At 39.5% G+C, this 14,367-nt stretch overlaps 1 protein-coding gene across 9 annotated transcripts in view; it reads right to left on the bottom strand.

Moving 5' to 3' along the window:
• Window positions 1–4,188: 4,188 nt before the first annotated feature.
• Window positions 4,189–14,367, bottom strand: part of R3HDM1 (R3H domain containing 1) — a 50,722-nt gene continuing 40,543 nt past the window's right edge. For 7 of the 9 annotated variants that reach the window (XM_082285391.1, XM_082285397.1, XM_082285393.1 and 4 more), the window contains 6 exons: window positions 13,244–13,347; window positions 9,313–9,482; window positions 8,968–9,118; window positions 7,608–7,687; window positions 6,724–6,808; window positions 4,189–5,698 (listed from right to left, as the gene is read on the bottom strand). In XM_082285391.1, the coding sequence (XP_082141517.1) occupies window positions 5,340–5,698; window positions 6,724–6,808; window positions 7,608–7,687; window positions 8,968–9,118; window positions 9,313–9,482; window positions 13,244–13,347 (949 nt within the window). In that variant the 3' untranslated portion in view covers window positions 4,189–5,339. The remainder of the gene's footprint in view (window positions 5,699–6,723; window positions 6,809–7,607; window positions 7,688–8,967; window positions 9,119–9,312; window positions 9,483–13,243; window positions 13,348–14,367) is intronic. The other 2 variants (XM_082285392.1, XM_082285399.1) reach the window with 2 other exon arrangements.

Raw genomic sequence — 14,367 nt, 5'->3', positions numbered from 1 at the left:
ACCAAAGAAGGGCAAAGCTAATTAACCCTACAACTAGGGCATAAGTTAGGATATTAGAAAAAAGCAGAATGCCTGTTGTCTCCCTCTCAAGTTCAAACTGAGGCCTCTGTAATTCAAGTATGATGTACAATATTGCTTGTAAATATTCTTTTTCAACTGTCAAGTAATTTTGGGAGATCAAATGTAACAGATCCCTTGGTGTTGAAGTCAGTCCATACCCCAGCCAGTGTTGAGCGCGCATTCCACCTCTGCTCAGCTGCGTCTGAAACATTGCACTGCTGTCAGCACCGTGGAGCGTCATCAATCCCCAGGCTAATTCAGATTCCCAGTTAACTGGGGCACAGGAACTGAATTAAGAATAAACCTCGCTGTTAAGCATTTATTCACAGCAACACAGTTTATTTTTATAACTTATTCCAGTTTTAAAAGCATGTAACTGCCAGCAACACACAGGTTGTCCTCTACAGCTCTTTGGTTTACAGCACCAGGGTTATCTGACATTCAGGTTTCTCTTCCCAAGTGCAGGCACAGTCCATTACAGTTGCATGCATCCCATATAGCGACTCAGCTCATGAGCTTTACCAGTGAGACTGGAAAATGGAAAAATAGCAGCAAACACTTAAGTGTTTTGTCCTGGACCAAATTTTAATGCTTAATCATCTCTTCAGCAAGATCCACTTTCAACCCAACAAATTTTGACAAACATCGCAAAACATCAAGTAGTTGCAAGCAGGATAAAAAATCTTGCAGTGAGGGGCTGCTGAACTGAGTCAGAGCCAAACTCCAGCCCTGCGAGTCTGAGGACACAAGGCAGACGCTGAAGTAAGAGGAGGTTCATACACGTGGTAAGAACTTAATTGCACACATTTTTAAGTAATCAAGTAACTTACACTGAAGGTTTCAGATGTGAATGGTGTTAGGTTCCAGAATAAGATAACTTACAGGGACTTAATTTTCAGAATGTTCTGGAAATCAGGCCCTTTTAAGGGTTCTGGTCTACACCCAAGAGAGGAAGCTTCCAAAATGAAGTCACAATAACATTGTGCACTTTTAAGTTTATACTTACTGACATCAATAGCCAAAACTACCCAAAACATTTTAACTGTGAATAAGGGTAGGACATTGAGAAGAGGCAGTGCATCAACCTTCATGAAAACCAAGCTGTAGAAACATTGACGGGATTGAAATAATTCCTTTCATAGTTAGAAATATATAAAAATTCCAGCTACAATAATTTTTCATGACCAATAATTTAAAAGTGTTTTGGTCAGTTTTCTCCAAAGTTTCATCTAAACATTCTTTGCTTCAGGGCTAAATACAGGAACTTAAAGCCTGCACCAGTTTTCTGTGGAAAAAATACATTACAGAGCTAAAAAGTATTTACAGAAGTCAGTTGTAATTTTGACTCCCTTTCAAGCATCCAAACAAGTTAGTACAAGGTTAACCCAAAACAACAAACAAGTCAAATGTGACATTTTAAGGCACAAATGAGTGTCATAGGATGAGAATATAACTATTCATTCCACTTTGAGAGGGAACTGGATTGCAGTAAGATAGGAAATGGATATAGAGCTGTCAAATAATGCAAAGAAGAAAGTTCTTCCTGTGAAAGGTGTGTCGTGTACCCAAGTACTTTATTGGATTCATTGAGCTACACAGTTCTTCTGGTGCTTTGATAAAACCCCATCTGCAAACAGCTGCCCTGTACCACCCACATCTTGAAACGTCATTTAGGGGTCGTTGCAGGTGGAGACACACAAGCACTACAGTTTCTGTACACCACAGTACAGGGTTTCTTTCTTCACAGATGCTCTGCTCCTTTTCATGTCATTTTTCTAAGCGTATGTGTGTGAGTGAAAGAAAAATATTTCATATTAGAACAGGTCACATTTGCTCAGGGAAGAATCTCAGGCAAGATGCAAGGTGCTTGTTCCCAACCAGTCCTGCCTTAGCAAAACACTCCAGCCACAGCCTGGCAGGCATGTGGGGGCTGCAAGGACGTTCTAGGGTGTGCTGGAATGATCCACCCAGTTCCAGCATCAGACCCATGTGGTTTGGGGAGTCCTCAAAGTATGGGGCTTAAATTTGTTTTCTTAAGTTTTAATTATCTTTTTGACTGTGATATCGCAAATGATACTAAATGTTCACTGTTCAGGGAGGAGTTTTACAATATAAGTGTGTTAATTAAAAATTAAAATAGTAGCTTTTGGTGGAGTAGGTAATGGCTGCATTTGTTCAGCTTTTCTGCTTATTTGTCCAGTGCTTTTCCATAGTTCTAAAAGTTAAGACATTATCAGTAAAACAAAAGACCATATTATATTGCTGCAATGTAAGTCCCTACTTAATTCATTTTGCCACTATTTGCTTTAAAAATGGCTTTAATGATAAATGAGAGGAAGCTCAAATACACTGGAGTGCTAGAAGATTTGTTGAGAACATGAGAATGTATTTTACATACATCTGTTTCATGCATAAAGTGCTTATTTGCTTTGTAGACTATGATCCAAATCCATGGAACAAATGCAGTTCCAGGAGTTTTGCACAGTCCCTGGGCTTCTGTGGTTTAAGGAACCAAAAGGGACAGAAGGGCAAAGGCCAGGAAGGTATAAACTGTCTCAGTTAGATGAGTTTGTATTCTGTTTGCTTACTAGAGAAAGTATGAAATAGCACAAACCCAGGAATAAACATGACTGTGAAGTGGAAATATTTTAATACTTTGCCCACTGTAGACAGCAGAAGCCTCTGACAGTGCCAAAGTCCTGTTAATTGTATCTGTGTGGCTCATATCGGCACATCCAGATAAAAAAATGAATGCAACTGTCCCTGTTTAACACAGAATAAAACAGAACGGATGGCCGGCCTGGAAATAATCAGATTCTGAATTAGAATACAACTGGCTTACTCTATGTTTTAATTTTTTCTTCTAGGGAAATTTGCATTCACGTTTACAACTTACTTGATAAAAATCAAATATTTTCTGGGCCTTGTTCCTAATCTCTGTATCCCTCCCTTCCCATTGTTTGGGCTGCATTCTCCATGCTTACCTCACATTACCTTTCCTTCTCTGTTTATTATGAGGAAAGTTTATGAAATGCAGCAAGGCATGCAACAGCCTTGGAAAGGGTTCAGCTTGATGGAAGATTTAGTGCTTGGGTCACCTGGAACAGATGGAAGCTCTCAGCTACTGACTACCCTTCTACATCTGGGAAAAATCTTGTTATGGAATGAGTTAACTACCGGAGGCAGCTGCCTTGCTGGGCTGAGATACCTGTCCCTACAGCCTTTTAATCTCTTAGCTACTTTACCAGGATTAAACCATAATCTTCAACTAGCATGGAAATCAGCAAGAGGCAGTGACAGAATGCAGGCAGTAGTCCCATTACCTCTGTACTGTTCAGAGGAGGAGGGGGAATTGATAAACTGGGGCTTTTACCAGCTTTGGGTTAGGGTGCAGTAAACTGCAGCAGTCCAGCCCAAGGAGGAGCAAGAAATACATCCTCAGTCAAGCACAACTTGCATGCCAAGTACCATCCTTTTAGAAAAGCAGACTGGAATAGGTAGATTTGTCTTTTATCTGGGGACTTGAAGCTGAACATGCTCCCCTTTGTTTTAGGGAAGCATCTAAGTTTACCTTTAGTCATGTTAATACTGGTTGCTACAGCATTTCACAGAATCAAGTCCCATAAACCTTATTTATGAGGCTACATTATTCCCAGGCAGATCAGTTTCCGAAGTTTTTCACCAAGTACTTCATCACTGTTTGGGTGTTCAGGGATAGAATAATTTGTATAAAAAATGAAAATTAATGCTGGTTTAGGCACCTTAATTCTTCACCTTTACCCCCTGTAAAACATTTTCAAACACAACATTTACCTTGAGTTTCTTCTTTCAGAAGTTACAAATGCACAAAATGATAGCCTTATGAAGTGACCAAGTAGTTGCTTGTCTACACAGCAGATCAGTTCCTGAGCTAAAAATAAAAAATCAGGAGCAGTCCCTTACAGCATCTGATTAATTTCTCTTTTTTACTTATATAGGGAAACGTTTAAGTATTATGAAGGACAGGATAACATAAATGCCAGTTGAGGAACAGCAGGTGGTTTTTTAAGAGGCTCTAATATTTGTGGGTTTAAGTTCTTTTCTCACATTTGAAAGGATCCCAGCTATTAATATGAGTTCATCCCCATTTTAGAAGACTCCTAGAAGCTTAAACAAGTGCACTGAAAAAGTTTGTGTTTGTAAACATTTATTCTTTTGAACTGAAAAAGGCTTGCATCAGCACACATTGTACAGACTTGCAAATTACACAAGTTGAAAAAAGTTTTGTTTCATTTATGTGCAATGAATCTTTAATGTCCAGTGAGCATCTGCAAATGATGAAAACTTAAACCATTAAAAAGGTTTCCAGCACTTATCAAACACAATTATCTTAGCGTGAAAAGGAAGAGAAAGAGACCCATACTGGTGGGAACACAATTAAAGTGCAAACATTTTGTCACTTGTATGAAGATACATAAAGTTTCTTCACACTTTTGCTAAAAAGAAATATTAAAATGTGATTCAGTGAACACGTAACCTATTCATATTCCCCTTTTAGTAATTATTAAACTTGCTGGATCAGAAGCAAATTCTTCAAGGGTAGAAACTTGTAATTTCTTTTGACATTGTTTGAATGTATTGCAGAAGAAAATAACCACCTAAGGAGTCAGCTAGTAAAATGATATTCTTTAAAAAAAAAATAGAAAAAGAAGAAAAGTAAGAGAAAGAAAAAAAAGAAGAAAAAGGAAAAAAAAGAAAAAAAGGAAAAAAAAAAGAAAAAACCCATAAGGGACAAAGAACAGGTTAACTTGAAGATCTTGGGTAGTTTGCTAGAAAATGAATACAATTCCTTGAGAATGGTTCTCTTTTCCCCTCCACCAATCCTCAGGTTCCTGCCTTGGAATGGACAGCTGTGTGCTGGCTGTGAAAAGGGATTATAAAATACAAATCTGCATATGGATTTTTATGAACATCTGCTGTACAATAGAACTTTGGATCTGATACAAGATTTCAAAAATATAAAACAAAACTACTATAAAAGTAGGGGGCATTTCATCAGCATTCCTTACAGAAAGCTGCTTGTCGCAAAGATGATTCCTTGCTATTGTCTGGAATTAACTCTGTAAATTTTTTTCTTCATCTTGCTGGATTCATTGGGCTATTTATTCTTCAATGGCAAATGTCATGTGACAAAACATCCCAGGAGTCTCTATGAAGAGAACAGAAACCCCATGACATCAAACCAATCAAGGAGGGAGGACATGGAAGTAGTAAAGGCCGAGTGTCCAGCGGTGTAACTGCTACTGCGAGCTGGCCCTCTCCAGGACGTGGAAGTCGTAGTGCTTCTTGCTGGTTCTCAGGCGGAACTTGCTCACTGAGGTACTGCTCTGTCTCTTGAGCGCGCTCTGCGCGGCCGCCATGGTGGGGAAGGTGGCCAGAACCGTGTAGGTGGACGCCAAGTCCCCGGCCCGGGGTGGCTCTGTGCCCCCACTGCCGTCCCCAGCGCCGCAGAACCGCCGCTGCTGCGTCTGCAGGCACTGGGAATCCCTCAGCCACCGGATCTTGGCACCCACTTTCAACAGTTCCCCAAAGAGTTTCTCTGCCTCCATACGAGTTATGCCTTCTGGCAGTTCAGTAATTTCTAGAACTTTTCCCACAACTGAAAGAAGAAAAACAGTGAATCTAAATTGGTCATTGCACTTAATGATACAACACCCACAGTGGAAAATGACTTATTTCATACTTGTATTTCCAGTTGGCTGATACCAAATCTGCTTTGCCTTCCTCATATTCTGGAGAGCCTTTGGTCTCACAGTTAGCACTGCTTACAAATACAATTTGCTTATTTGTACAAGCGTGCAAATGAAAGCAGGAAATACAAAAAGGGTCCTCAGAACAAAGAGGGGAAAATAAGAAAATCATCAACAACTCATTTTACTGCAGGTTTGAGAACTCACTACAGCATCTCACTGGCCTTGCCTGGTAACTCTTCACACATCACCATGCCAAAAAAACTAGTCTGTCTTCTCTTCAAAAAAATCCTCTCCACTAAATCATTAGAAAAAATGGATTTATCTGTAACTTTCTTTGAAGAGCTGACAGTAGATAACACTTGCAGCAAAAATTCCTTCCAATAAAGGTATGAAGATAGATGCCATCAGATTTTATTTGAATGACATCTTTACCAATTCCAAGGTGCTGATCTGTAGATCTCCTAGTATGTCCCCCAAATCCATGTGTTAATATATATTAGAAAGGGAAAAACTTAAAAAAAAAAGCAACTCCAAAAAGCATAAACTAATTTGTGGTTTATGTCAAATTTCACTTGTTATACCAGTAAAAGGAAGCAGGGGTGTGTATAATTAATATTTAATGTAACGATATCATAGAACTTAGGTCCAGTAAACTGACAAACTTGATCTTTCTTTTAGTACTCTGCAATCCTGAACTTCTCTGGTCTTCTTTCCAGCCTTCAAAGCTACACTTCTCCCATTTAACCTCCCTTTCCTCCTCTCTCCAGATCATGTCTGCCTCTCCCTCCTTATGTTTCCAGTGTTTGCCATGTCTGTTCCTGTGCAATTACTCTTCACTCTGGCCCTTCTCACCTGTGCTTTTCTTGTACATTCCCAGCCCATCACCATAATTCATTTTTCTGGAGGACTGTGTCGGTCAGAAATTCCATACCTGGTTCTCCTGCACCGAGATCTGCTGAAGCAGCCTTCTTTGCTGTTTTTTTTCCCCTGTTCCCATGTCTGTTTCCAGGCTGACACTGGAAAGATTGACATAAAGGGTGTACTTAAATAACAATCCATCTTAAAATTTCTAGTCAGCTCAGTGAAAAGCAGTGCAGAGGAATGTCTGGAAAAATAACCTGCACTACCACGGGACAGAGAAGGTTTTCCCATCCAGTTTTAGTTATTGAGTTTTATAATCCTACAGTCAGGCACATTCAATCCTTCAATACAGAAGAAAGAGAGGCAATGATGGGGGAAAAAAAAAATCACCTTAAATCATCTTGGAAGAACATGCCCCTGCCCTAGTCATCACATCCTCTAGCTGGCACTGGGTAGAACTGAGCAAGGTAGAGGCAGAGGGGGTCTGCATGTCCCAAAAATTATATGGACAGGAAGACTTTTCAACTTTGCTAACACCAATATTTTGGGTTTGTTTTTCTTATAAGGAACAAACCCACTCTTTGTTCAGAAATTACTGCATGTATTTTGTATTTTTTTAGAAATGGTTACTTGAATAAAAGAAAATCCTTTTAGCAAAGGGTCCCCTTTAGATTTTTGGAATTAGCTATAGTGAATTGCTTAAAATAAAAAAATCCATAATCTACATTGTGCCTAAAAGCCAAAGTTCAGATAAATGTTTCTCACTTTTTTTAAATACAACAAACAAGAACAATGGGGAGTATAGACAGAGAATAAAACTTATTGCAAAGCAAGCACCTTCCACTCAATTACTCTGCAAGTGCAGTAACACATTCCCCTATTCAAGATGATTGTAATGGTAGTCTTGAATTGTTTTTTTTTCATTGTTGCCATGAGATTGTTCTCTTTTAATACCTGTTGGCTTGTTACTTGTCCACGTAATAAAGATGGATTGTACTGCAGGGGTTGGCCAAGCAATGGGTATCTGGCATCTCCTTAAAGAGAAAGGTAATTAGAAGGGTTTTTCTGTTACAGGAAATCTTCCTCCAAGTCCCTCTCACACTGAGTATGTTACACAGAAGAGAAAGCAGAATTGCTGTGCACAAAGCTGAGTGTCTGGCTGGGCTAACAAACTCAGAGCTGCCCTGATTCCATCAGTGTCAGTCAGCCACGTCCTGATCCCAAGGTGAAAAGGTACAAGCTTTTTGGTATTTAGGGATTACACTCAAAGTTTTTCTTCACTGCAGTCTTAGATAAGTCCTTTTGTTTCAAAATGAGCTTAATAAGTCTAAAGCTCCTCTCAGCATGCTAATTTAGTCATTTTCATGGTTATAGCCCTGATTAGAGCCAGGTCTCTCTTCACACTCCTATATGTTACAAGGATCCACACAAAGACAATGCACTAGACAATGCACTTTCAGTGATCACAGCAGATTGAGGGAGCTAAGACGTGTGCTTCAAACAGGCCACCTGGAATTTTTATATCATCAGAATACAAAGCAATGACAAAGATTGTGCAACAGGTAAGACAAAGACAAGAAAATAAGGTTCTCTTTATCAATAAGAGAGACATACAGAATTTTCTGTAAGTTTTAATTTAAAGTAAATCTTTCTGTAAAACGGACTTGTTAATTTTGAGTTTGGTAATTTTACCAGGATGCTTTTACTCACTGACAAAGGGGGTTTTATATAATTTTTTTAAACATTATCTACTATCCCATCTCAGTGAAAACTCCCCATTTTCTGTCTCTCTGTTGACATGGCAGCAGAGGATTGAAATTCTTCTACAAGGAATTTTTTGTGTCTTTGGCTGGGTCCTATCTGAAATACTAACTGAGGTACAGTCCTGGCTAGAGGCTCTATCCCATCATGCTTGTTGTTCTACAGAGGAATGAAGAATACATGCTTAGGCAGTGGTTTGATTCAGTGCATTATCAACTAATGATTTATGGTTAAGACTTGAAGCTAAATTCTAGCAAACATTTTATTAATATTTTCAATGCTGAAATGGGAAACTTAACACTATGAGAAAGTCAATGTGTTATGGAAACTCACACTAATGAGATGAAAAGCCTTTGAAGGTATGGGGGACAGTACCAGTACAGAGTGATAAGGTGAAATTTTAAATGATGCTTGACTACATAATTTTGGTGATTCTGCTTCAATAGCAGTACTACTAAAGTGAGCCACGCTCATCAGAAAATCCTCATACAGCTTCTATTATAAAACATTCACATAGAAACCACACACACATTTTAGCTAACTAAAAACATACCTTGTCCAGGGACAAAAGGTCTAGAAAACTGGGACACAATAGAAAGAGGTGTCAGTGTGGGACGGATGTTCTTCATGTTTGACAGCTGGGCTGGTGCTGGTGATTGGGCCGGTGAGGTGACAGGGCTGCCCAGTTGAGGACTATGCTGCAACTGGAATAAATGACATGTTAGGGTTTGAACAGGCTGAACAGCACCCACAGCCTTCAAAGACTTAAATGAAGTTAAAATAGCTCTATTAAGTATCATCAGAGCAAGATTTTTATTCCCCAAAAAGAACTTTTGAAAAAATACAGAATTTATGCATATTTTAAGTCATCCTGGAGAAGCAAACCAGCGGCGCCTACCTGTGCAGCACCGTCTAAAGTGCTGAGTTCCGTGGCCTTGTGCCCGCGGGGGTGATCACAGTAGTACTTGCCGGGTTTCCTCTGCGGAGGTGACGGGTTCCGCGGCGCGGCACTGCCGGGCACGTTGAGCTGCATCATTACCACCCCCCCGGCGGGCGGTGGCGCTGCGGCTGCAACACAAGGAGCCACAGGGCACAGTCAGCACACCCGGCACGGTTCGCTTAGCACAACACACAGGAAAAGGGGAAGTAACACAAGGATTGTGCTAAAGAAGTTTTGCTGAAGAAGCTGCTGATTCTAGAAAACTGGAGCAGTATCTTCTGTACAATTACATTTCCACTATCAGTTACATCTGCAATAGTTAACTTGGAGAGGGCTTCCCAGAACAAGAGATAGTGGAACCACTGAAACTCATTGCTGAGGGTGTTTCTGAAAGAAATCACTATTTTCTTAGGAGGTGACAGTATTCAGCATTCACTGCAGCTTCTGTCAGAGCCATGTGTTGCAGAATGTGATATTAAGCGAAAATATTTAAAAACAGAAGTTTCCTAGTTAGTTTTACATGATGTACAGCAATGCACTCAAAATGTTTTCTCTGATAGGATGACATATATCAGAAAGGTCTGGGATCAACCTTTAGTCTAGGCACGCTTACCCTCACAAGTTCTCTCTAGGAATGCTTTTCTGGGCAGATACTGCAAACTGATCCCAACACCCTGTCCCATTTGGGTACTGCAGTAGCCACAGAAACACCAGAGGCAGGGGAGAACACCTGAACATCCAGGACTGTTCCACAAGGTTTCATGCCAGGAGCTGTGAGGAGAGGCTGCCCAAGAGACAAACCATCTCCCCCCTCTGCCCCAGGTAATTTATATAATGTCCTTTTTATTTGTAAAAGGTTGTTTGCAATTTCTTTCTCTGCTCTACCCACTGTTTACAGCATTTCTCAGAAACCACAATTAAAACACAGGGTTTAAACATTATTTAATCATCCATCTTTAAAGCAGCATTCTGCAATTTTCTCAATTTATTGCCACATCAGAGCATCAGTGAGGAGCAGTTAGATACAGATTATAAAATGCATTCATCTGGTGTTTTTCATAATGGACTATTGTTGTCACTACCCCTGGGCTCCACAAAAAGAGACTTCTTCAAAAATTAAACCAAACAATGTAGAATAAGGAACGCACAACATTAAAACTCGTTAGCTTTTGTAAATTGTATTAGGAAATATTTATGATATGGGTAACTGAATTATCAATGTTTTCACGTCTATACTTTCTTTTTAATGGCAAGAAGTTTTACCCATGTGTTACAGATTGCAATTGAAGCATCAGATATCTGGCCAGCTTTAGCAGAGTATATAGGTTAAGGAGTCCCTGCAAGAGCCACATTGTGAATATTTCTGTTTTATTGCACAGCAGAATAAAATACAAGTCTGTTTATGACTGCTACATAATCAGAATAATATACAACACAGCAGTTTTCCACTGGTAAAGCCATAAACTTATCTAGTCCCTATGTGTAAACCTGAGATATACCAAACACCTATATACCCACTACATTTAACACACAAAAATGGGTTTCATTTTACTATTCTATGCATATATTTATATGCATTATAAATTATAATCATTTACATCTTACCAGTTTATATACAGTATTTCATTCTGCAACACTCTAGCATACTCTTTTTGACTTAGTTCTGTTCTGTGAGAACAGAACACCCAACAATAAACATATTTGTCTTTTGAAACATTTACAGCACCATCTCTAAAAGAGTGTCAATCTGAAATGCAATTTAAACTGCAAAAGAAAACTTTATACATTCAGAAAACCTTGTTTTTTCTTTTGCTTCTAGTACCCCAGCATTTCAGTAAATGAAAATAAATGGAGTTATTTTCCTAAACAAGCATCGTGACAAAATGAAGGGTCACACAGTGCATAAGTCAGTTTGCAGACACTTTATGACCTGACATATCCCGTGAGAGGGGACATGCAGAAATCCTTCAAAGCCTCCCCAGATTTACAGTCTGGTCCCCTGTAACACAACTCTGCTACTTGTCTGTGCACCTACCTGCTCATTGGCCCTACCTCAGAGGCCTTGATTCAGCATCTCAATGCCTTTACTTATTGAAAAGCGCAGGTTTTGATTTGTTCTCTCAGAACTTGCTCCCCCTCCTCATAGTGGGCTTCCTCCTTCCTGAAATTTCCTTAAACCACAGTTTACAGGTCTGAACCAGGCCATGAAAACTGCACAAAACCAGCACTTTCAGCATAGATTGGGAAGGCAGAAAAACAAACTAGTGCGAGGCCCACTTTATACATTCTGAAATTACAATCTTCCAGAATTAAAGACAAATTTGAAGCAAAATGGAAACAAAACCAAACCTGCCCACAAACTGCTAATCCAGCTATCTTGCCACTTAACTGCACGCTATTTACTAATAAACAGGTTCTAAAAATGCCTTAGAGATAAATGTTTGTAAGAACACCACATATGTAGCAGAATGTAGGTCATTGATCTAGGGTTGTTTAATCTAGTGCTTGCTTGCAAAATACTGAGATAGCAGAGTTTGAGATTATCCCTTTTTTACCAACCAAGCCTCTAATGTATCAAATTCCCTACTGGTAAAATAAAGACAGTGCCACTGTGGTCACAGGATTGTTCCATAATCTCTTGTTTGGAGGCTAACTCTAGTGCTCTTATTTTCCTGACCAGTCCATCAATTTTATGGTTAGACCTTCAGAGTTTTAAGTGTTTGGATATTAACATTTATAAAGGTTTCATGGATTGACAAGCTCTATGTCAACACTGCTTTCAAACACATTGAGGCTTCTGTTTACACACCTTTTAAAAATTACCCAAGTATTTTGTAGATCAAAACATTCTGAACCTAAGTGTTTCTGCTGAGTAACATTTACCTGCTGAAGGTGGCCTGCAGGCCACCCCCATGCAGCCATTGTTTCACTTAAGTTCCACATTATCATTTTAAAAGATACAATAATAGCAATTCAGATGAAGAATTTAAAAATCAGAGATGGCACTCAAGTTGCAGTTGTTCTAGCAGTTAGCCATGAAACCAATCTGAAAATTTACAGTAAGTTCTAGACAGAATGGCTTAGATGAAAATCCCAATAAAATATACCTTTTTTTGGCTGCATGATGGAAAGACCAGTGGGTGAACTTTTACATGATGAGGGTGGAGACACTATGCTGTAGTGCACAATGGAAGCAGCCTGCTGTGGCTTTGACTTGGATGAAGGTGGCAATAATGTAGGAGGTGATGGCTTCTGACTTGAATGGTTGCTATAAACTATGAAAGTAAAAGCAGTAAATAAGGCTGCCATAAAAACAAAACCACCTCACACAGCTTTGAAGTACTTTCGACTTTCCAGCAGGTCACAAAGCTACCCCAGAACGCCGAGTTTCCAAACTCCCCTCAAGACCTCTTAAGAAAATCACTGCTCCTACTCTGTTAACTGATATCTAGACAGGTTCTTGAGTAGAAGAGCCAAGTAGGCTCCTTCAAATATGTACCTCACTCCTTCTGTCAAATAGAAACCCAAATTTCAAATTTTTCAGACCTATCTGGTTATTCAGGAAAGGATGGAAGTGATTCTGCTGCCAATGGCCAACGTATGGTTCCCATGTCTGTCTCAACTCACCAGTAGACATGCAAGGCATTATGATGTATGTTATTGGATTTTAAGAAAGTAACTTGAGATATTTCAAAGATAAAAAAATTTGACATTTCAAATTAAACTGCCTCAGGGTTAAAAATGGAAAATAAATTCAAAAATGGAACAAAAGAGGAAATAGAATACAGCAGTTAATTCTAAATCAAACCCTTAATAGCAAATATCCAATCACCCAGCATAATGATTGGTAGACATTTTTTAAGCTTATCAATAGACACTTTATTCCAACCTGCACACTGCTGTCCTTGAAGCTGCTGAGAGTTGCATGGCGATGATGTTCTAGGAAACTGTATCTGCTCTGATCCAGGAGGCTGCAGATATCCTACGGATGAACTGTAATAACAAAAAAAGAACATGACTAACAGGCATTTATGCTACACTCATTTAATCACGACTTCTGCATTTGCTGTCTACATGTACTGCAAATCACTGAGCTTTTGTTAATTTAAAATCAGTAATATTCCCACCTACCCCTGAATTCACTCATTCTTCAGAAGACTGAAGTTTCACACCTCTTCCTTAGCAAAAACACACGCCCTGCCTACACTGAGAAGCTGTACTAATTCACCTCTTTTGATATACTATTTTTGTGTCCATAGCTCTGTATCAGCATAAAGATATGCAGAATAATAATAATAAAAAGACAATCTGTTGTCTTGCTCACTTAAGCAGGATTGGGTCTCAGCTAAGTGATACCCACAGCCCCTGCCATGAGATTTGGGATGCAGACCCTCAGCTGTGGGCTGGTCCTGGGCAGCTGGTTCAGCACACCAAAGCATACAGCTCTGCTCCAGGGTCCACTGACACAGCCCAGAGAGGAGAGGGCTTTTCCAGCAGGGGGTGGGAAAAGGAACATGACTCCAGGGGATAAACAGCCATTCAGTTGTTTGCAAACTGCAGGAAAAGGATGACTTTAGAAGTTTATTTATGCCAGGTAGTTTTTCAGGGTAATCGGGGGAAAAACAGGTAACACACATAGATGCTATTTACCACTAATGCTCAGCCAGAACATCAGGTTGGTGGACCATAATCAGAACAGTGCTTATAGAATCCTGTACTAACAGATAAACATTCTGAGAAAAAATCAATTCCTTCAAACTGTGGAAAAAAAAAGTAGGTTTAATCCTCTTGGACCTACTATTTTTACCTATGTTGTCAAAACTTTGTTCCATCCTTTGTCCCATAGTTCACTTATATAATTTTAAGATTCCCTTCCATTAAAGCAGACAAAATCAAGTGAAAACTAACACAGATGCTCTCACACAACTTCTGATCTGCCTACTGATTCTAGTTTTCAGCAGTGACCTGTAGGTTTGACACTTTCAGCTCCTGCAGGACAGCATTCTGCTTTCC

This window comes from Coloeus monedula (genome assembly GCF_965178545.1).
Source record: "Coloeus monedula genome assembly, chromosome: 7".
NCBI classification, from domain to species: Eukaryota; Metazoa; Chordata; class Aves; order Passeriformes; family Corvidae; genus Coloeus; species Coloeus monedula.
The sequence above is the reverse complement of the archived record's forward strand: the minus strand, read 5'-3'. Positions and strand labels throughout refer to the sequence as shown.